The sequence below is a fragment of the Pagrus pagrus genome (assembly GCF_965226575.1).
Source record: "Pagrus pagrus genome assembly, chromosome: 14".
NCBI classification, from domain to species: domain Eukaryota; kingdom Metazoa; phylum Chordata; class Actinopteri; order Spariformes; family Sparidae; genus Pagrus; species Pagrus pagrus.
Window position 1 is genome coordinate 22,974,512 of NC_140198.1, and position 21,112 is coordinate 22,995,623.

The window sequence follows — 21,112 nt, forward strand, 5'->3', positions numbered from 1 at the left end:
GGAAGTGGTATAACATTTATTACAGGGTGACACACAACACAGATTAACATGAACACATGCTGAAAAAGCCATGCTGGGTCAGTTTCCCAAAGGCCAGTGTTACATGAGAAGCCACAAGATAAATCCACATTATCATTTTAATAGAGGTTATAGATTATTTCTATGACAGACAACAGATGGATGCAGTTCAGATGAAGACAAGAGTTAAGGCATAGGTCTGTAGTTTGGTCTTTAATCACATTCCCCTCTAAAATGCCACTTGGAGTATCAGAGTTGCCTCTAATCTGATTAGTCAATGCAGATCAACAAATTGTATTGGTTGGCGCATGATATAATGGCCAAATAACTAAATATATATAGATATACGTGTGTGTGTGTGTAAATGTGTGTTCCCTTGTACATTAGCATTGCAGAATATCATAATAAAAGATTAGAATGAGGACAGCTTACAGCTGAACACCATATATGTATAACATACACGTTTTCTACAGGTTAGTCTAAAATAATGTCCCATCTGTATTTCCAAGATTACTTTATATTATTTAACAAAGGCACTGTGTACAGAAACAAACTCCACTTTTCTAAATAACAGGACCATTTTAACCATTTACCTTTGCACATTCTGGAAACAACCACTCACAAGTTGATTAATCTGGGTCAGACATGTGAAGAACATAATGAGACTCACCACTTTTCAGTCAAATGATTCTGCAACCGTTCCATTTCTAGCCAGAAATGTATTCACAAACTGAACAGGGTGGGTGAGTTGTGTGTTTCTAGCCATGCTGATGTCAAAGAGCAGACAGAAACTGTCAATCATCCAATGTGCAGCTGACTTAGAAATGACATCCATGGCCCTACCATGACCCACTGCAGTGAAGTGTTAACTGGTGGAGGGCTCTGCCAGACTGCAGTCAATGATCACAGTTGGAGAATGGGACAGTAAATGTGTGATCGGGGGATCTTTGACACACTGACAGACAGATACTTTTCTTGTTAATAAAAATACTGGCCATTATTGTATTTGCGGCAGTGTTTTCAACATTTACAGCAGGTAAAATAGTTGCAGAAACATTGGAGAGGACTGTAACATTCATGACAAAAAGAATAAAAACAAGATGAAATTTGCTCAGACCAAACAAGCCACAAGCCCCGTGTTTATTCAGAGACAGTAAACGGTGTGACTAAAAAATTCATGATAGTCGGCAGCAAAATAAAACATTTAAAGGTCACAGATTCTGAAAAGTGGCTAATCATTCACAATGTGGTTAAAAAAGGGCAACTTAACCATGTACACACATAAGCAGGTTGGATAATGTAGCTAAAACAACACAGTCATGAGAATATGCGGTTTAAATTTACAACAGGCAGCAACAGAAAGCTTATTTAGATTGAAGAGTAACTAAATATGGGTCAAAATCCTGCTAAGATCTCGAGGTTGAAACTTACAACTTGTTGCAAACTGTGTCTTCACACCACAAGTGATAAGGTAACACTTGCTGGCTGACATCTGCTTTCAATGATTCAACTGTAACAGACTTCATGAAGTAATTAGATCGATCAAATCAGAAAACAAAAAAAAAAAAATTGTGTGAAAAATGTTGCGGCAGGAAAAGGAAAACTGGTCCAACTGCTCCACTTTGACTTTTAGCCAACTCAACACCAACCAAGCACAAACACCAAGGATGGTGTTAACGACCTCATCACATGCTTATCTTCCAACTCCATGAGTCATGGACCGACTGAATGCAACATTAAATTCCTGCTTTGTCATCACAGATTAGGGTGCAGTCAGATGTGCAACACAGTGGCAACTTTCAACCTGGCGAGGAGTGGGGTGACAAAATATGTACACAAAGTGAACATTTCAAACAACATCTGAGAAACACTCGTCTGAGACCAACAGTTCAGGGAGAGGAAAGACAGGAACAAGTCAAATGAATTAAAGCTCACAACATGAACATGAGTAACCAAGAAGTGGTCAGTGAGCCTGGCAGGCGTCCAGAGTATCGTTTAAGGCTAATCTTTTCTAAGTATGGCTTTGTGTTATGCTTTTGCTGAGCATTTATATCTGTGTCTAAACACGTGACAAAAGTGAAGAGTAAACACTACTGTTAGTATAAGCAGATATTATGATAACAGGGAACAATATCTAAACATCATTCATCCGTGATATACCCCGACATAAATCTTACTGAAGCCAAACCACTGTCCTAAGGTTTGGGCACTTGCGTGGTGAACAGGCACTGCACATCGAAACTGAGAAGACAGGCAACATGACAATATACCGCGAGGTAAGAGTTATCATACAAGTGATTCAAATATCACCGATATTGTAAATTTTACAATCACAGTGGGTGAAGATCTGCTGAGCCATAAGTGTAACAGCGATTTGGTTATTCTCTGAGATACAGACTTAAAAGAAATTTCAAAAGCAAAGAGGAAATAAAAGCTACATATTCCCCTCTGTTCAGTCTACTAAATGCTACCTCAATACCTCAGCTCTGAGCATTAGATGAATAACTGTTTAATAAAAGGAGGACACTTTGCTCTTCTCCCAAGGTACATAAATGTCTAAATGATCAATATTCAGGTTTCTCCAAAATATGTGAGACTCTTTGCAGCACCTACTATTGAAGGCTGTGGTGTTTATCCTCCTATAAATAAAGTTTGACACTACCACATTTTAACTGACATTTGTCTCTTAGAAATACCCAATTCTGCTTTGGATGATGTATACGACTGAACAAGACTGCAGCATAAAATGCTGGCTTACTACTACAGTGTGATAAGAATCAATGTGTCTAAAACGAAAACTAAAAACAACAGAAGATACACACATTCTGGTCCTATAGAAGTAAGGCCCCAGCTTGTTTTTTTTCCTTTAGAAAATTAAAAACCTCTTAAAAATATAAAAAAAACCTCTTGGTTGGCGTCAAGTGTTTCTGGTCAAAGGCAGTTGCATAAGGGGCTACAGGCTGAAAAACTATTGTCATGCTTGAGGCAGATATATGTTGAAGGATTCAGAGTAATGAGTCTGTGGCCTAATTCATCATATGGCTGTCTGGCTCTGTAGGCCCACCATCTTCTGGAGCAGAGGCATCTGTGGGAGCAGAGGACGGAAGGATTAGCTGGTTATAACAAAGAGAAATAAATATAACAGCCTGGATCACAGTGCTGCCATATATTCACTAACTACAGCTTCATATTGAATTTACCCCTTTAGATTGAAATGTGGAACTAGAAGAGACATTTTCTGGAGAAAGTATAGGTTTGATTGCTGCTGATCATTTATGTTGATTCAATTATGTTGAACTTTTTTTAATTATACTTTATTACTGGACGAATTAAACTTCAGCACCCACTGATGGCTGATCATGGCTAACAAAGGGGCTGATGGTATACTGGGAATAAATCCAGGTATGGCATGTTATTTTGAGTTATAAACATTTACAAATACATGTTTCTATAATAACAACTGAAGACACAATGACTTCAAATTCTGCAGAAATGCTCTGGGTGAGAATGTTTATGTGATGAAGAGGTTGCAATTTAAACATTTCAACTATCATTAATAGCCTCCCTGGTGCATCAGTCAACAAAAGAATAACTTTAAGATCATTGAAATATATTATGTGCAAGCTCTTTAGTCACTCGCAGGGAGCTCAACAAGGTGAAAGTACAACACTGACATAATGTCACTTTATAAAGTTGTTGTCGTGACAGAAACTTGAATGATTAACCAACAACTAGCATGGAGGCTTTAGCTTGTTTAGCTGTTGAGTGCTAGCAGGTTGCAGTGCCCCTAGGTCAGCTGTTGCAATGTTTGAAATCTAATTTCTTCCAAATATATGGATCAGCAAGGGTATAATGAGGCCAATTTGTCTTCTATCTTTTCAGTGCAAACACTCAAACTTTTACAAAAAGCCAAACATACAGCTGACCGTGAAGATAACATAAAAAATAAGATCTCACCTTAGTCAGATCCACTCCGGTGAGGGCGTTGACAGACACGGGGAGTTCAGCTAATAGACGGTTCACCTCTCCTGTCACGCGGCTTCCTTCTCCACTCAGGATGACAATCTCATTGGTCCTGGACAGTGGTGCAGCCACCTTACCGGCAATCTGATAAAACACAGAGCACCGGTTTGTTATTTTACTGACAAAACACACCTCATACCATATATACATCTGAGGATTGACAGGAATTGACATAAATATAGAAATATAGGAACTGATGACTAGCTGTCTGATGTTTGAGAATGAAAATATTTATTTAAATATTACGAGAATACCAAAATGTGTATCAAGTGCTTAGATGCTTGCTGCCTATGATTATATTTTTTTTAACAGTATGCATTTTATAATTACCATTCACATGAAATACGATGTTTAAAGAAAACAATGACATTACTTCATGACATTACCAAAAGTTTATAAATGTATATCACAGACCTTGGGCAGAGCCTCCAGGACCAAAGCTGTCTTGGCAGCGTCGCCGTACTGCTGGTAGGCTTCAGCCTTCAGCCTCATCTTCTCGGCCTCTGCCTTACCCACCGCCTCAATGGAGGCAGCCTCTGCCTCACCGATGAAGCGGATCTTCTCGGCCTCTGCCTGCGCCGTCAGCACCTTCTTTGTCCTGGGGAAAGGTCGGAGAAACAGCAAAGGCACTTTACTTTCATCGCTCAGTCATGTACTGTTATGCCATGTGTGAGATTCAAAGTCATAAGTCTAGATCAGTTATTTGACCATAAAAATCACAATCATACATGATTTAAACAGACTTTTACAGCATCAGAAAACATTCTCTTAAAAATGTTGTTTTCTAGCGTTTTAATCAATTCAGTGAACTGTTTGAACCATGTGTTTATAAATGCTGGTGGTCCAGCTTGGATTAGGCATTGTGTATTTAAAAGACAAGTTCCTTCCAAAAAGAAAGGACAGGAACATTTTTCTGTTTTACTTCCTGATTTCAACAGGTTTCAACAGAGTTTAGTGGTTTTCAGGGTAGGCGAGGGTAAGGAAGTGATAAACTGGCTGCCACACTGATGATGCAGTAGTTTTACGGGACTCATTTAGCATGATGGTGTTTCATTCAATCCAAACAGCAACTCTAGATGAGTAAACAGCTTGAGTAACAAAAGATGTAACATTATATCCAGTATTGGTTGTTACTGGATAGTATCTCCTGTATCAGGAATTGTGGTTAAATAAATGGCAACCACTTAAAAAGAGGACAGTGACACTTGAATTATGAAAACTAAACGTTTAAAATGGAAAAAGTATGAAAGCCCTAAAGGGCCATGCATTCATACATTTTATTTCCTCCGTTTTCCCGTGATAACGAGTTAATTTCATACGTTTTCTCGAGATCTCGAGTTATTATCTTGAAATAACAACTGCCGTTTTCCCGAGATAATGATATAATTTATTTGAGATATTGAGAAACCAAAACGATAGTGTAGTACATTAAATCATTGCAGGAAACATCATTCAGTGTAGCAATGTCAGAGGAGCAGGAGCATATCGATCACCGCGTCACATATCTTTTCAATCAAGGCCTGACACAGACTGAAATAGCATTATGCCTTGCTATTACAGATAATATACACATTAGTGTGCGTAATCTAAAAAAGACGGTTAGCAAGGCTTCAGCTATATCAGAGGTGCAATCTAAGTGAGCCTGATGTCGTCGTTAACTACATAGCTGACCAGCTACGAGGTCCCGGGCGTCTCCATAATCTCAGGCCTATCATATCACAGTCATTGTCTCAAGATCTCGAATTAATTATATCGTTATCTCGGGAAAACAAAGTTTCGTTATCTCGAGATCTCGAGAAAATCATCCCGTTATCTCGGGAAAACAGCAGTTGTTATTTCGAGATAATAACTCGAGATCTCAAGAAAACAAATGAAATTAACTCGTTATCGCGGGAAAATGGAGGAAATAAATTGTATGAATGCATGGCCCTTTAGGGCTTCCGTAGAAAAGTGATCATTAGCAAGTATGGAGACTTTAAGACCTAAATGATGATGTACTGTGCAGTGAAAGGTGATCTGTGTAAGTCCCACTCACTTGTGTCCCTCGGCCAGCTGCTGCATCTTGTAGGCTTCAGCCTCAGCAGGTCTCTTCACAGTGGCGATGAGCTCCTTGTCAGTACGCTCGATCTCCTTCTCCTCAATAGAAATCTGCTTCTTCCTCTGCACCACCTCAATTTCGATCTCCTCCAATCGGATCTTCTGCTGCTCTTTGGCCGCCTGCAGCTCATACGCCAACTGAGCCTCTGCTTTCTAGAGAGGCAGAAGGTTTTATTCATACTTTACACTCACGTTTGATTGTTGACAATATATTAAGCCTCAGCTATACAACCTCATACCTTTGTGTTGACTTCCTGGTTAAAGGAAGCTTTCTGCATTTCCAGCTCTCGTTTGGAGTCGGCCATTTTTGTGTCAGCTAAGAACTTAACGTCCATCATTTCTTTCTTACACTCAGCTTCCTGTAAAATGACAGGGAGATGGGTTAGAAGCAGTTTGGTGTTTTTTTTAATACAATACCTAGCAATAATAGAACAAATGTTTTTTTTTCTTGTCTCGTTTCCTCTTAATGCTCCTCTTACCCTGATACCAGCGTCTCTCTCTGCCTCTGCCACTCCGATGTCTGCATCCCTCTGTACTGCAGCTGTCTGAGTTTTGCCCAGTGAACTCAGATACTCCACTTTATCATATACATCCTGTCGGGAGGAAAAATAAATATGGGAGGTACAGTATGGTAAGACTATGGATGACTAAATGATCCTAATTTAAATTATAAACAGGAAACAGTGGTAAAAATTGATGTCTCCATGTCTCATACCTTGATGGTGAAGCTGAGGATCTCAATCCCCATGCGGCCGACATCAGGTGCAGCCACCTCTCGCACCAGAGTGGCAAATTTATCTCTGTCTTGGTAAATCTGCTCAACAGTCAAGGTGCCTGAAAGGAAGGGAAACGTGGTTAGTGCCTCCCTGTTTAAACTTCTGCAGTCGTTATGTAACTTAAATTGAGCACACTGATAAAGACGGGCAGTATGTCATAACAGAGCACAAAGGCTGAATTAACTGTGACACTAACACCCTCACTGTTACCCTCTACCATCAACTAATATCAGGACTGATATGATTTAAGATTAAAGTAATGACAGGTTTGATGCTTGATGTTTTTAACACCTCTTTTCCTGCAGTAGAAGTTATACATTATTTGTAAGTGACAGCAAATATTAAATTATTTGAAAAAACAGAGGCAGCACCGACCAATTTGGTCACATAATGTATGTTGTCTGTGTTGTTCTGCCTCCTTGCACTGACTTTAATCAAATTAACCTTTCCTTGTTCTTGTTTGCCCTACGAGTGAACCAGATTATTTTGTTGTTGTGCAAGCAGATATCTGCTCTGTGATATTACACACCTGCGGAACCTTGAACCACATTTTTCCAGAGTGGAAAAGAGACTGGGCCAGTGGGCCAACTAAACCAGCCTCTTGTAAATTGGCATATTTCACACCACATCAACCTCTCAGGTATAAAATATATCTTCATTTTTAGAATCAGGGTCATTACAATACCATTTACAGTCTTCTGGTAGCAAAAAACATCTGTTTTGTGATCACTGGTGACTCAACATGCTTTGAGTTACGACATGAAAATTTGGTTTAAAAAAGAAGAAATGATTTGGTGGACACATTTTATCTGCAACTCCCTTAGCACATATCAATCTCTATTTGTTCCTAGAATATAAAACTAGATGGACTGCCCACATTTGTTGAAAAAATTAAACAAACAAAAGAAATCAAGCAGTGACAACACAGTTTTTTGGCATACCCACCGAGGATGGCGCGCAGGTGACCCTCAAGGGTCTGCAGGATGACACTCTTGATCTCAACGACTGACTTCCCCAGGAACTGTTCGCAGGCATAACCTAGCAGTTCATTTTCGGTCATCACCTTCACCTGATGTCAACGTGGACAAAGATCAAACTCAGCTGAACACACATCCACAAACACAGGCACAAATACAAATACAGGCACACGTGAGGGTGGCACACATGAAAACACGACAGGCACTAGTCTTTGTTGTATCATCCAACAATCATTTTCTACCTGATCAGTAACCACACATCACTCTTTTCTTTTCACTTTGACAATTTATGTAATGTATATAAAATAGCTGTAAGTACAAAAAAACCACAACATTTACACCAACAGAAGCATAAAGGCTGAGATGTTTAAAATGTATCAAACTGATGGTCATGCATCACTGTTATTGATTCGTCAAAAACACCTTGCAGTGTGGCAAACCACTTATCACATATCTTATTTATACAGGAGAAGGGATTGTAAACACATCACTAAATAATAAGCCTGGGTCAGCACAACAGGTGCCTTAATTCAGGGCCGATCACTGTAAATGCAATACAGCCACCTTGACTGATAAACAATGATTTAAAAAATACTGGCAAAATCAGATCCCAGTGCTTCTTCATTTTTCATATTTTCAGTACTAGCTATGAATGTACAGAGAATCATTTTAGGGTTGTCTTTGCAAAGAGATATTTGTCCTTATTTCTTATGACTTATCATAACCTGGTGACTGTGGTCACACTGTATGTGTGTTTGACGTTTAATAGTGCAGACATGACCTACATACTTTAATAGTGCAGACATGAATTTGACCTTAAACTTGTGTATTTTGGGCTAATGATGCAAATAATGTATTTGTTATGAAATGTTGCTCTAACACTGTTGTTGTACATGATATGTTGACATATTCCATGTTAATAAAGTTTTACTTTATAGTGATGATTACACTGGAGAAAATCCCAACATACTGGCTAGATTCATAGTCATGCAGTGCCAATTACACTTGAGAAATCTGCAATATGTCCCTGTCAGATGGTCAAAAACATTGAACATGATAATTTATAATTGAGGGAATTAAATGAAAAACGAACATTAGTGGGATCATTTGCGATAATTAACAAAAGGAAAATCAATGACAATGATCTGAAATTTACAAGATCAACACCGGCAGTCACTGATAAAGTCAAGGCATAAAAAAAGGTGTAAGACAGAAGGTTTTGGGTAATGCTGTACTCCACAGGAGCTGTGAAAAAAGAGAGAGTGAGCTGGGTCCTTAGGCGAGAGGTCTGCACATGGTTTTGTTTTGCAACATGCACTCATAACAGGGATGAGGGCAACACAAATTCAGGGAGGATGGACATCATTCCAAGGAAATACATGTCTGAAAACAGAGAAGGCTGCACACCAGCCACACAACCACACACAGGGCAGCTCAAACAGACAGCAGGGGGAGCCGTGCCATGGCTGCCACTGGAATAAAGACAAATAAAAATATTATGCTCTAACTCCTGACCTCCTTCCCCAGCCCCCTATCCCAGCCATGACACCACCCATCCTCCTGCCCTCTTCAAATTGACAGCTCCAAAATACAGGAAGTACAAGAAATGTGACAGAAAAAGAATGGTGTCAACTTTTCCTGACAACTATTTCCTCAGCTCCTTTTGATCCTCAAAGCCAGAAAATATTTTTTACAAAAAGGAAAAATTTTGTCAGGTTCTTCAACTAATGTGGACTTCCAACTACCCAGTGGCCTGTTGATGTAGACAAGAATACGCCCACTGAAAGTCACATTGCAAAATGTGATTAAAATCAAAGAGTGTGATTTAAATCCAGTTGGTATAGAGAGGTTAAGACAATACGCTAGATTAACATTCTACTCTGGTTCCCTTTAAATTAAACGCTCTGTGCCTCCCTCTCAGTCTGAAACCATGTGTCTCTTTAATTTAAGAGGGACACACAACTCTGTTGCCATGAGACGCTCAATAATGGCCTTGGCTTAGGTTGGACCAATCAAACAGTGGCATGATGAGCCTCTCTGTTAAGTGAACTGTGTGAGAGTGAGGGGCTGTTTGGCTCCAAACAGTGGGCTCATTGTCAGCATGCATGTAGGAAAACACAGAGGAGAGGAACATTGGCATGACTGTGGCTTGAATAGAGAACTGATAATGAAGAATCTTGTTTCAAACACAAAAAAGAGTACTGGCATGCAGACAAAAAAAAAGGGAAAATGAAAAAAAAGCATAATATTATTCGCACGGAACTGCTGAGTTCCCGAAGAAGAAATCCACCTTAAAAAATATTTCACTTTTTACTAGACTGTTTTAGAACTCAGTCAACACTTATTTACAAGAACAAGGCAAAACTGTGGTGGCCAGTAGTTACGGTTGCCAGATTTGACAGTTTGGGGTCTCATTGTGCAGGGTAATTGGGCTTGGGCAGGATTTGGGGTGGTTTACCATGAGTGGTTAAAATGACAGTATATTAAAATACATTGATCATTTCTGTATATGTGAAGTCACTCAGCGAAACCTTAATATGACAATTTTTAGTCATTCTAGTGAGAGGAGATACGAGTTACCATCATTACCACCCCCTCACGGGTTAGGCTACACATAAACAAACACAGGCTGTAGTGTTTCTGCAAATCTGTATTTTAACTGTAACAGAAACTTCTATGATTACATGAAAGGTTTTATTATTATTATTATTTGAGCTTCCCCTTTATTTTTTATTTATTTTTAAGACAGAAGACGATAGAAATTGAAAATGGTTTCATGGTTGCATTGCATTGCATTTTATTGCACATGTGAGCGCTGGAGTGGCTGTTTTACTATTCTGACAAGGTTCGTAATGTTTACTACCATCTCAACCTGCATCAGATACTTGTATGTCAAAACACAAACAGCCCAATCTGACCAGTCACAGTCACAGTTCTAGAAGCCACCACAAACATGCGGTATCCCCAGTGCCACCACCATCCTGCCAGGTCGTTCCACTTTTGAGGTGGCGCACATCAGTATGGTGTAGCTTATGGCCTTGCTACAGTTGCAAGACCTAATGCAGAACTATGATTCCTGCTTAAGGCAAGCAAAACCTAGCCTTTTCTTTATTCTGTACTAGGTAGTTTATGCTACATCTCTTAATCTCCTCCATGCTTGGTTGCTATACAGTGTTTCCCACAGAATGGCCATGGATCTTTGACAACCTAGGATTAAGACTCAAAAATCAACTATCTTTCTTGAGAATCACTTTAAGAGTTTGCCTACATTACATAGTGCTGCTTTAATTAGCCAGTTGATTGATTGACAATTAATTGAGACAAGCCTCAAGTGCAACTGCCTCATCGTCCTGTTTTCTCCAGCAACGTTACCAGTTTTTTTTGTCAGCATTACGTTTTTTTATATATCGTGTTTAGGATTTTTTTCACCCGCAATTCCGTTGTCATAACAGCAGGAAAGCCTCGTGTGGATGAAGCTTGTTGTTAATTTTGTAGCTGATCAAAACCAACGTGCATTGAACGACATCACAACAACGAGGTGCACTCACAAGTTTGTAGAAAACGACGACATTAGTAGGCCTGCATTAAAGAGGAGACATCGCATCACAATCAGTGCATTTACAGGAGGGATGAGATACCAGTCTCTCTGTCTATCTACAGAGCATGTGCGATTGTCTGTAGTCCGAGGGGGAAGAGCTAGGGCAGATTGCCCACTAAACTGATCATGAATGTGATCATTCTCTTGGACAGGGAAAAAAAAAAAGATTGGAATACTATAATGGCTAGCCAAATATACTTGAAAATACATGTGTGGGAAACACTGCTACAACATGCAGATTCTGGTTTTAGCAAGAGTTAGAAAAGTTACTGCAGTTTGTGCAGAATGCTGTGGCTAAAAGAAAAGACCAAATTATAATTTACAATTGCAATTTTATATTACCAAACGTTTACTGCTGGTTTTTGAAGTTGTTTTTACACTATTCCATTATAGTTTGCATGTAAATATCTGCTACTGTTAGCTTTGTTTTTATACTATACTAAACTACTTCTTCAAGCTATGTAAACTTTGAAGAACTGTAATATTTTAAAGTGCTATAAATAAATAATTCATTAATTTAAAAGAATACATATGATTATTATGTCTTAGGTGTCCACGTCTTTGTGTTGCTAACTTTCATTGTGTATTTGTATTTACCCAAATGGACTGTGGAGTAGAAATATAGTGAATTTTTTTCTAAGGTGGATTTTCTCTCTAACATCTCAAAGATTTCAACATACAAAAAAATCATTTTGGCACTGAACAGGTTCAAACAACAAAATAGCAGACACAATGAAAGAAAACAAAAAACACTGAGATTGACACTAAAATGCACATAAGACGCTACACAGACAGCATCTCCTGACACTACGACCAAGTTCAGACTGAAAATAACACCGTCAACAAAGTGCAACGACTTACATTGATGCAGGAGCGGTGACGATAAAAATATACTAACCAGAAAGTACAGTTTGAAGTTTTGACAGACACATGGTGCCAAGTGAATTGTGCCAATCCTGTGGTCTCATTGAAATGAATAGGGAGGCTGTGCTTTTGACACAGTGCTACTGTCAGTCTGAATGCAGGCAGATGACTTTAACTAGATGTATTTTGCCCAGATATGAGGGATAATCATGCAGACAACAATCTGACCCAACATGTTTATGTATATCTGTCTAACAAAGTAAAATACCAGTATGCGTCATCACTTGAGCCCTCTGTATGAAATATCACCTCTGCTGTGATTATGGGGTGATGCCAGAGAAAAGGAGGGGAGGAGGAGGGAGTGTGGGGTGGGTTAGTGGAATCTGAACTGGCATTCCCGGAAAAGTGTGGTGATTTACCTGAGCCACCCCAGTGACAGTAATAGCTACACCCTCCGCTGTCTCTACATCCTCACACTTGGGCTGCAGGGTCATAATCTCAAGCGTTATCCTGTGAAGAATGTGGAAAAATATAAAATAAAAATTGACATGTTCGGAGGGAAAGCAAATGAAGGGAAGGGCCAGAACACAAGGAAAGAAACAGGACAAAGTGAAACCATTCACCCAAGGACTCCAGACCACGAACAACGGAGCAAAATGAGATGCTATCCAGAGCTCAAACCTCGCAGAATTTTGGATTTTGTCGGAATTATTTTCAAATTCAAGTTCATTCAAACTTAATTTGTATTTTGCATTGACTTCTTCAAATTATCTTTCTAGCCATTTTAATAGCTTTCATTTATTGCCCCCGTTGCCAAAGGTGACTCAGAGTTCAGCCTTATGGCGAAGCTGTGTCTCCCCTTCACTGCCGAAGGAAAAAGCCATGAAGATGAGAAAAACAAACACACATAGACGTTAGCTTGTTAGATGCACCATTTTCCTGGGTCTTCTTTTGGTCTTGATCACCAGCCACTGCTTTTGTTTTGTTTTTTGGTCTTTTGAAATGTATTACCTGAGCCACCCCTGTCACATCCAGGGGAACACCCTCCGAAGTTTCGATATTCTCACAGCGACAGAGGATGGTCATAACCTCCAGAGACATTCTACGCAGGCAGGCAGGCAGGCGGGAATAGCAGAGGCAAAACAGTAAGTTGGACAACAGCTGTTAGGAATGTCAGTAACCAAGGTCAAGAGGAAGAGGGAAGAGGGAGGGGGTAACAGACACAATCTGACCTCCTGCTCTGCTGGTTTTAGCCCCAGAGGCTAGTTTCATATATGATGTGACACCTCTTACAGAACAAGATGTTACAGCTACTGCACAGCTTCGCTTGTCTGTTCACAACTGTTCAAATAACCGGGACAAAGAGCAAGATCCATAGATGACAAGTCAAGTCAGTGTTGAAAGGATTCTTGATCCCAGCACCTTTGCAAGATTGCATTTGTATGGAGATTACACAGGAATGTCCTCTGCAAACAATTATTATGCTCCACTTCAGTATGAGTCCGGATGGACTGTTTATGTTAGATTATGTTTCAGAGCTGATAATAAAAAAATAAAAAAGCCAGAGCTGTTCTTTTACAATAAATACTTCTTGGATTAATGGCTGTCAGAGGCTGATAGCAGCAATACTTGGAAGAGGAGTCTTTCTGGTGAACAGCTCCACCTCTTACTTCTCTCCAGAAGAATTAGATCAATGAGTCACAGGCCTGGACATTAACATGATTACTGCATCACAAGCGGGAAGACACACTGCCTTCCCTTGTTTTGTTTTTTTGCTGTCCAGCACACAGGGCTTTTAGCTGAAGTGGTCGCCAGTCTGGAGAGGAGCAAGATCATCTGTCCTGTTTTTATCATCCAAGACAGCAGCTGAAATGTTGACCAAACTACATATGACCAGAATGAAAATAGACGAGCGAGGATTCCTGGGACAGCCCGTCTCTAAATGGGGATTTATATATCCAGCCATGCACTGACTTTATTTTATTGTCAAGCTCTACCGTTACGTTTCCTAGCAACTAAAGACAAAGACCAGCACTTAATAGGAAAAGGGTAACCTGAAGAAGACACACCGGGGGTTGAGAGAGGACACGATCAACACCAGACAAAGCAAAGCAGGTTAGCAAAGTAGAAACAAAGAGGAGGGCAAACACCAAATAACATCAATTAAAAGAGGAGCTCTAGAGGTAAAGGAATATTTTTGAAAGGCTCAAGTTTATATTCATAGTATTCCTGGATGCTTAGTTTTACTTTTGTAACAGTAAAACAGTTTTGAAAAAACACCTTATGCAAATGAGGATTTTGAGTGGAAAATAAATACACAGATATGCATATAAATAAATGTGCGATCACTCTGAAATGAAAAAGTCTCAGAGAAAGCTGGTCACATGAGAGCCCAGACTCTGTTGGCTGTTTCATTGTAAACAAAAGCTGCTTCACTAGCATTAAATCAGCAACTTTCCACCCAGTGACTCAGTTAAAGCGTCACTAGATTTTTGAGTACACAGTTTTAAGCTTAACAGTGGGTAAAAGGTCAAACAAACAGTTTGCCAGTCTAATTCTTTTATGTTTCAGCTGCATGTTTTCCACTCTTAATTAGGACTCAGACTAAGGAGTTTGTTTGTTTTAAGCTCCGGCAGAGAAACAAAACCTAAATCACATTTGTTTGTTCATTATCAAATTAATAACAAGCAAAACAGTAAGAAGAAACTGAAAAGTATTTGCATCAGTGTCAGTGAATGGTTCAGAATAGGAGTTCAACACACTACAAGGACAACAGTTATTTTTTTGTATCATTTTGTAAATATTATGTTTGTAACTTTCCCTGCCCTCGCCATTATGTACCATCTGTTTATCTTTCCAGCGTTTTCTCAGAAGCTGCATTTAAAAGCAGCTGACAGCTGTTTACACATTTGGTAAACATTTGTTTTTTTAATATCAATGTCAGTTGCCTTAATTGACTATAAATACCCTGTTTATTTTTCACTGAACTGTGCAAGGGTAGAAAAGAAAAATCAACAGTTCTTGTCCTAATGAAAACTAACTTTTTCAGGGTATTTGTACTTACACAAAGCTCAAATCAAAATATTAACATTCTTAACACCTACCTATGAAACTGAACTATTTTCAAAATGAAAAAACAAACAAACTTTGTAATGCATCCATGTTTAATCCTGCCATTATTCTTAATGTATCTTATTGTGAAGTAATCCCATGCCTATAATTGCATTGCAAGGGCATTTGTTGAGAACTATTTTCAGACGTGGATTAAGACGCATTGGGTGTCCTGGAAAATATTTATACCATCAGGTCAATCTATATGTGACTGACTCGAAATAAACTATAGTGCCCGTGTTCAGTATGAAGGGGCATGTCACATAGTGCAATAGTATGGCTTGCTGTGTTTTAATCATTTTTGGAGCTGTAAGGCACAGAGGAATAAGCTCCATGGATATCAGGCTTTGCCTACACAGATAACACATATTAGTGTTAGTAGTGGCGTTTTTTTCATTGGATTTATTGACCATAAGAAGTCCTAAAACATGGACCGATAGAGAAATCAAAATACCCTACCATCCCCATTAAAAGGGATACAAGGAGAAAAATATTCATATTCATATCCATTTAAGTGAATAGAGTCTTACTCTGTTTAGTAATGGATATGTATTACATATTTTGAACCATTTGGCATATTTGGTAAAGAGACATTTGTGCATATCGTTCGACAAGCCTAGTTTCTCTTACTCAATATGTGTATGAGCCTGTCAATTCAATATTCTACTTAAGATGCAGAGAGAGTACGACCTCTAATATCTGAATGAAGAACATCTTTTCAGACCTGTCAACATGTTGTGTGGATCAACAAGTACCCTGTTCTTTAAAGCTTCCTGTGAGAGTCTGTGAGCATGGTACAATCTGAGACCGAGTGGCTCTGAAGGATATTTATGCAATTTTATTTGGTGTGGAGCCAGAGCAGACAGGTCTTACCTCTGGATGTCAGAGATGAGCCACCAGGCCCAAGACCAGCCTCCCACAACATACGTCTTCTGATCTGAACCACAGCAGCCACCTTTGGAACAACACAGATGAAATGGACATCGCATGGTTACAATCAGTGCAATACAGTAGCAATTTGACTGGGATTCTTGAAACCTTTGAAGTGGCTATAACCAATATTTCAAACAAATGATATATATATTAGAGGAAAAGTTAACCCAAAAATTTTAATTCAGGTCACTTATTTACACCCTTTTTAAGCTGGAATCACTGCTATAGCTGCTAAGCAAAAAGTGTTAGTGCTTATCCTGTTGAAGTGGTGAAAAAGCTCAACTGCACATCAAGGGCGGAAATAACGTCTTTTCAAATCAATTTCGGATCTCAGGGCTTCCAGAGACTTGAATTAAAGACTTGAACTTTTTAAAACAAGTCCCCACCTACTTCAAATGCTGCATCACTGTTTTGCTGTGAAGTTCGAGAAATGTTTTGTGGACTACAAAACTTCAGACTTTCCATCAGCATGGAGATGAGTTTGAGTAGATCAGGACTAGATTTTAATTTTGTGTTTCTTTAACTTAAAAGGTGCTAATATGTCATTGGTGTGTTCACAACTTGTTTCCTGATATTCCATAGTATCATAAAACAAACAATGGACCAGTCCATTAAAAAGAATAAATGTATAATAATACATATAAATCATGGTCCTATCTGGACCTATGGTAGCAGATTTAGCTTTAAATCCAAAGTAACCTGATGAGAAAGATAGAAACCAGATCAGGCAGTGACCCAGTTTTTACAGTCTGCCAGTGGTTTCTTAGGAAGATGATCATGTGCTGTTCAGCAAGTCAGAAAAACATGCACAGGTCCATCTTCCAACCACAGCAGCCACAGTGTTTGTTCCTCTGGTGTTACACTAGAAGCATTCACTGCAGCTCTGCTTTCACTTCTCATGATTTGATGTCAGGATTCGTTCTTTTCCTCTAATCAAGCTAGAAGGTAGAACACCTGTGTGCCCTCAATGTAAATGCCCCGTTCTCATGGTACAGCATGTGGTTTATTTAACTGCTGTGGTTCATGTGATTTAGTGCAAGCCATTCATCCAACTCATACATCATGTCAACTCGCCTAACGTTGTTTGTAAATTCACACCAATACTTGAAACAACCCCTTGTTTCTTTACAATACACAACACACACTTTACAACTGTCCTGTAAAGACATCAACTACACACAGAAAAGGCATAAACAGCCAATTTTCCTCCAAAGGTGTCTACAGATATCATACACTAAAATGTGATGCTTTTTAAAGACCTTTTAAAGATAATTTTTACTCAAATTAAGGACTGATTTTTGTGGAAAAAAAATATTTTTCTTATCCAAGCATTATAGGAAAATATAAAAAGGTATGTAGTATATATGTCTTCCTGTGCAGAGGTAGGTTTATTGTAGGAACGTGGTTTTTGGAGTGACTTAGGTTAATCTACATTTTGCCAAGTATAAGTACAAGTATAAAGTAAAAGACTGTATTAGGTTAAGTGGTAGATATAAAGATTTGTAACATCAGATATATGGACTTTTACACAGAAGAGCTCTACTTATTTAAGAAGAAATTAAAACATGGAGAAATTAAATTAGATACAATTTCTGGGGCAATTACGACCTCACATGTTCAAATATAACACTATTCATCAAAAAAAAGACATTTTAAGACATTTTAAAGGATCCGTAGACACTGAGTCAACATAGTAAAAAAAAAATTTAAAGTGAATGTGAGCTGTAAGTTAGGTCGGGCGACAGCACATATTATTCCCACTCACTGGCCTCAGTCTGATAGTTTAATCTCTAGTGTTGAGTGTGACATTCCCAGCTGTCACATGTTAACGGACGGACGGGGGTTGGGGGGGAGCGGGACTATCTTTACTAACACATACTCCCTCAACAACCAAAATTTACATCAGGACACACTGACCCACATTTTACACACACAGCTGATATTTTTTTTTTAAAAGATTATTAATACTGTTAAAAGACTCCTTTTAGGTTCACATTGTGAAATTGCAAGTCTATAAGCAGAAAGCTCAGCCTCTGACACAGTGGCGTAGTACATTTCCCATTCCTCACATAAACAATATACCACAGGAAACAGTAGCATTATGTGCTGACCAGGAAAAAGGAAAAAGGGTACTCGGATAGCTGAGCAACACTCAGTTTGAGTTCATAATAATGACCTATTGAGCTAGTGCGTCATGTGAGTCTTTATGTTGCTGCATTTCCCTCAGCTTCAGTAAAGCAGGCTCCTTGCCTTTTTAAATTAAACTTAGACCCAGAAGCTGACCATGAGCTGAACGTATACCAAGAAAACATGTGCGGACATGCTCTGTTACAACATAATCTAGACTAGAAGTGTTGCTTTAATAATGAATGTATGTGAGAACAGGCTTTTGTATTTAAAATCCACCTGACTCCTGCCAAATCCCACAGCCAAAAAAGTAGTAACAGGCTGTGGACCTATAGACATACTTGGCACTACACACTCCACCCCAGTGGCTCCAGTCTGTACAGACATTACTGAGATTCCTGACTGCATTCACTTCACAGGGACGGGGGAGGGGCTCTGTGTGAATGAATGAGAATTTACACAGGCTAAAATAAAAGCTGAAGGATAAAAATACAAGCTCAAATTCTGTGGCCAATTTTTGTTTTCTTGAGGGATTTTGTTCTCATAAAATTACTCACAACACACAGATGAAGTGGCATTGCTTCTCGTGTTACCTTTCACATGAGGTCAAAAAAGGGAAATGTAGTCATTTCTTTACACATACGTGAAATTACTCCGTTTTGGAATCAGGGCGTGTAGCTCACATTCATTCACTTCTGCTCAAAATTTACGCTCCACTATGTGGTAACTGACACGCTCTTAAAAGTTTGTTCACAATGGAAAATCCCTACGCTTGCCTGCCTTTTTTTTTTTTTTTGGTTCATCACAAGTGGTTTGGACAGGAAAACTGCCCTGACAGATTCAGTTAGATGAGTGCTGGAAACCCTTAATGCACAGAACTGTCAAAGCACATTTGTAAACCTAGAAGAGTGCAGTGCACACAACGATGGGTAAGATCTCCACCAGGCATGTCTCTGGGTATATAGTGTTGACTTTCAGCTCAGAGCATTTTGAATTCAAGAAAATCCAATGCTGGTTTGTGGGACCTGGGCTCAAAAGGGGGCCCTGGTCTTTGAGTTTATAAATGGGGGGCCCCTCAGATTAGGAAAAGTCTGAGATGTCCTGTGTCATCAGTTGATGTGCGGAGCCAGAGTTGATCCGCGTCTCCCCTATAATTTAATTAATCTAGCTTTATTCCTCCTGCAGCAGGGAGCCACCATATCCTACCACCACTGTTCAAGAAAAATAGACGTCAAATAAACATCTCAATTACAATAGTTAGCCCTACTACGGCTGCTTCACCTTTATAAAATACTGGAGAGAAAGCAGTTTGCTGAGCAGATAAGAACAGATGTTGTCCCAAAACCAACCAAATCACAGCCACTTACATGTAGAGGGAAAACACGTGAACACACATCACAGCAATGACATAATACATTTGAGATGGATATTAAAAGAAGAAACAGGTGGATTTGTGAAGAGGACGCTACAGAAATATTTACAAGGAGAAACGCATTTCGTTGGTACGTATTCTGGCTCGTCTCTAGCTGCCGTTTGGCTACAGGCAAAAAGGACATTTTCCTGATATATTTACAATTAGCTAGCAAAGCTTTGAGGAAAACAAATTGCGGACAAATTGCTCAAATATATCACGTTTTCGCTGTATGTAACACGGAATGTTAGCTTTTGACACACTTTTAGGTTACATATGAGCTACACTTCGAATAAAAGCTGTTTTCGCTCCTTTCCAGGCTCGTCTCTCCACCGAGCCAGGAAGGAGCCCAAGGAGCTCAAACACATCGTCCAAAAAGCGTTAACGTTACCTGAAACCACAAGGGCCTCGTTTGGTCCAACGGTGTGGCAGTTTCCCATTTTACCGACAGAATAAACGCGTATCCAAACCCACTCGGCGCATACAAGAGTAATTTGTCTTTAAATTCACGGTTTTTTCCTCCAACTGTCGATTATCGATGATTTTTTTTAACTCGAGGGAAGCGACGTCTGGGTCAAGTCGAACCTACTGAGACGTTACACTTCCGCTTCGGACTTTCAAAATAGTAGTAATTTTGATGAGGTCTTTTCAAAATAATCGTTTTGTTTTTATTTTGAAGATCACATCGGCATACATCTGGCCTTCTTTTGCTGCCACTTGACTCAGATGATCAGATACCCCTCCCCCTGTCCTGACAGCCCCTCCGCAGCAGAGGGATACGATATCATAATAATGAAAAGGGCGTGGTTGCTTAAATATCCTCTCACGCAAGTTACCCAAGCAAGAATCACTGTAATTTTCCGCAGACACATGTGTTTGTGGCGCTCAACCTCGTGGTTAGTGACCTGCTCACGTACCATTTATGTGCTTTGGTATCATCAACATTGTGACAGATTGCTGTGATAGCTACAGTTTTAACAGCCCATCTGTTTGAAATGGAAGGGGCTGCAAGGGCACGCCCAGTCCAGCTGGAAGATACACTGGTGATACTCTGCACTGTACAGTTGAGCTATAATGTGTGCAAATAAACAATAGCCTATTGTGTTTTTGAAATATGAACCACACATGCAAGCAGCTTGGATTGTTTGTATTTTCACGACCAGAACAAAACACAATC

At 39.3% G+C, this 21,112-nt stretch overlaps 2 protein-coding genes across 4 annotated transcripts in view; one reads left to right on the forward strand and one right to left on the reverse strand.

The window, feature by feature from the left end:
- Positions 1 to 20,530, reverse strand: LOC311269557 (flotillin-2a). Of its 3 annotated transcripts, none has more exons than XM_084373770.1 (11): positions 20,327 to 20,530; positions 16,338 to 16,419; positions 13,365 to 13,455; positions 7,860 to 7,983; positions 6,854 to 6,972; positions 6,618 to 6,731; positions 6,378 to 6,497; positions 6,077 to 6,291; positions 4,456 to 4,639; positions 3,976 to 4,125; positions 1 to 3,103 (listed from the first exon to the last, which is right to left on the reverse strand). In XM_084373770.1, the coding sequence occupies exons 1-11, from the start codon at positions 20,373 to 20,375 to the stop codon at positions 3,053 to 3,055; spliced, it is 1,299 nt and encodes a 432-aa protein (XP_084229896.1). In that variant the 5' UTR covers positions 20,376 to 20,530; the 3' UTR covers positions 1 to 3,052. The 3 variants fall into 3 exon arrangements, with proteins under 3 accessions (XP_084229896.1, XP_084229895.1, XP_084229897.1); XM_084373769.1 differs by lacking the exon at positions 13,365 to 13,455 and adding an exon at positions 12,773 to 12,863 and having other exon boundaries at positions 20,327 to 20,529; XM_084373771.1 differs by lacking the exons at positions 13,365 to 13,455; positions 20,327 to 20,530 and having other exon boundaries at positions 16,338 to 16,421.
- LOC311269555 (sodium- and chloride-dependent GABA transporter ine) overlaps positions 19,907 to 21,112 on the forward strand; it is a 14,221-nt gene continuing 13,015 nt past the window's right edge. Inside the window, exon 1 of the mRNA XM_084373765.1 lies at positions 19,907 to 20,026. The gene's annotated coding sequence lies outside the window, so the exon portion shown is untranslated. The remainder of the gene's footprint in view (positions 20,027 to 21,112) is intronic.

What these genes read in the sequence shown, in the direction of transcription:
- LOC311269557 (XM_084373770.1), bottom strand. Translation starts at nt 20,375, where the DNA reads ATGGGAAACTGCCACACCGTTGGACCAAACGAGGCCCTTGTGGTTTCA. An exon ending in CTCATCTCTGACATCCAGAG is followed by an intron (nt 13,456 to 16,337) that starts GTAAGACCTGTC and finishes CTGCCTGCGTAG; the next exon opens with AATGTCTCTGGAGGTTATGA. An exon ending in CAGCTGGCCGAGGGACACAA is followed by an intron (nt 4,640 to 6,076) that starts GTGAGTGGGACT and finishes ACCTTTCCCCAG; the next exon opens with GACAAAGAAGGTGCTGACGG.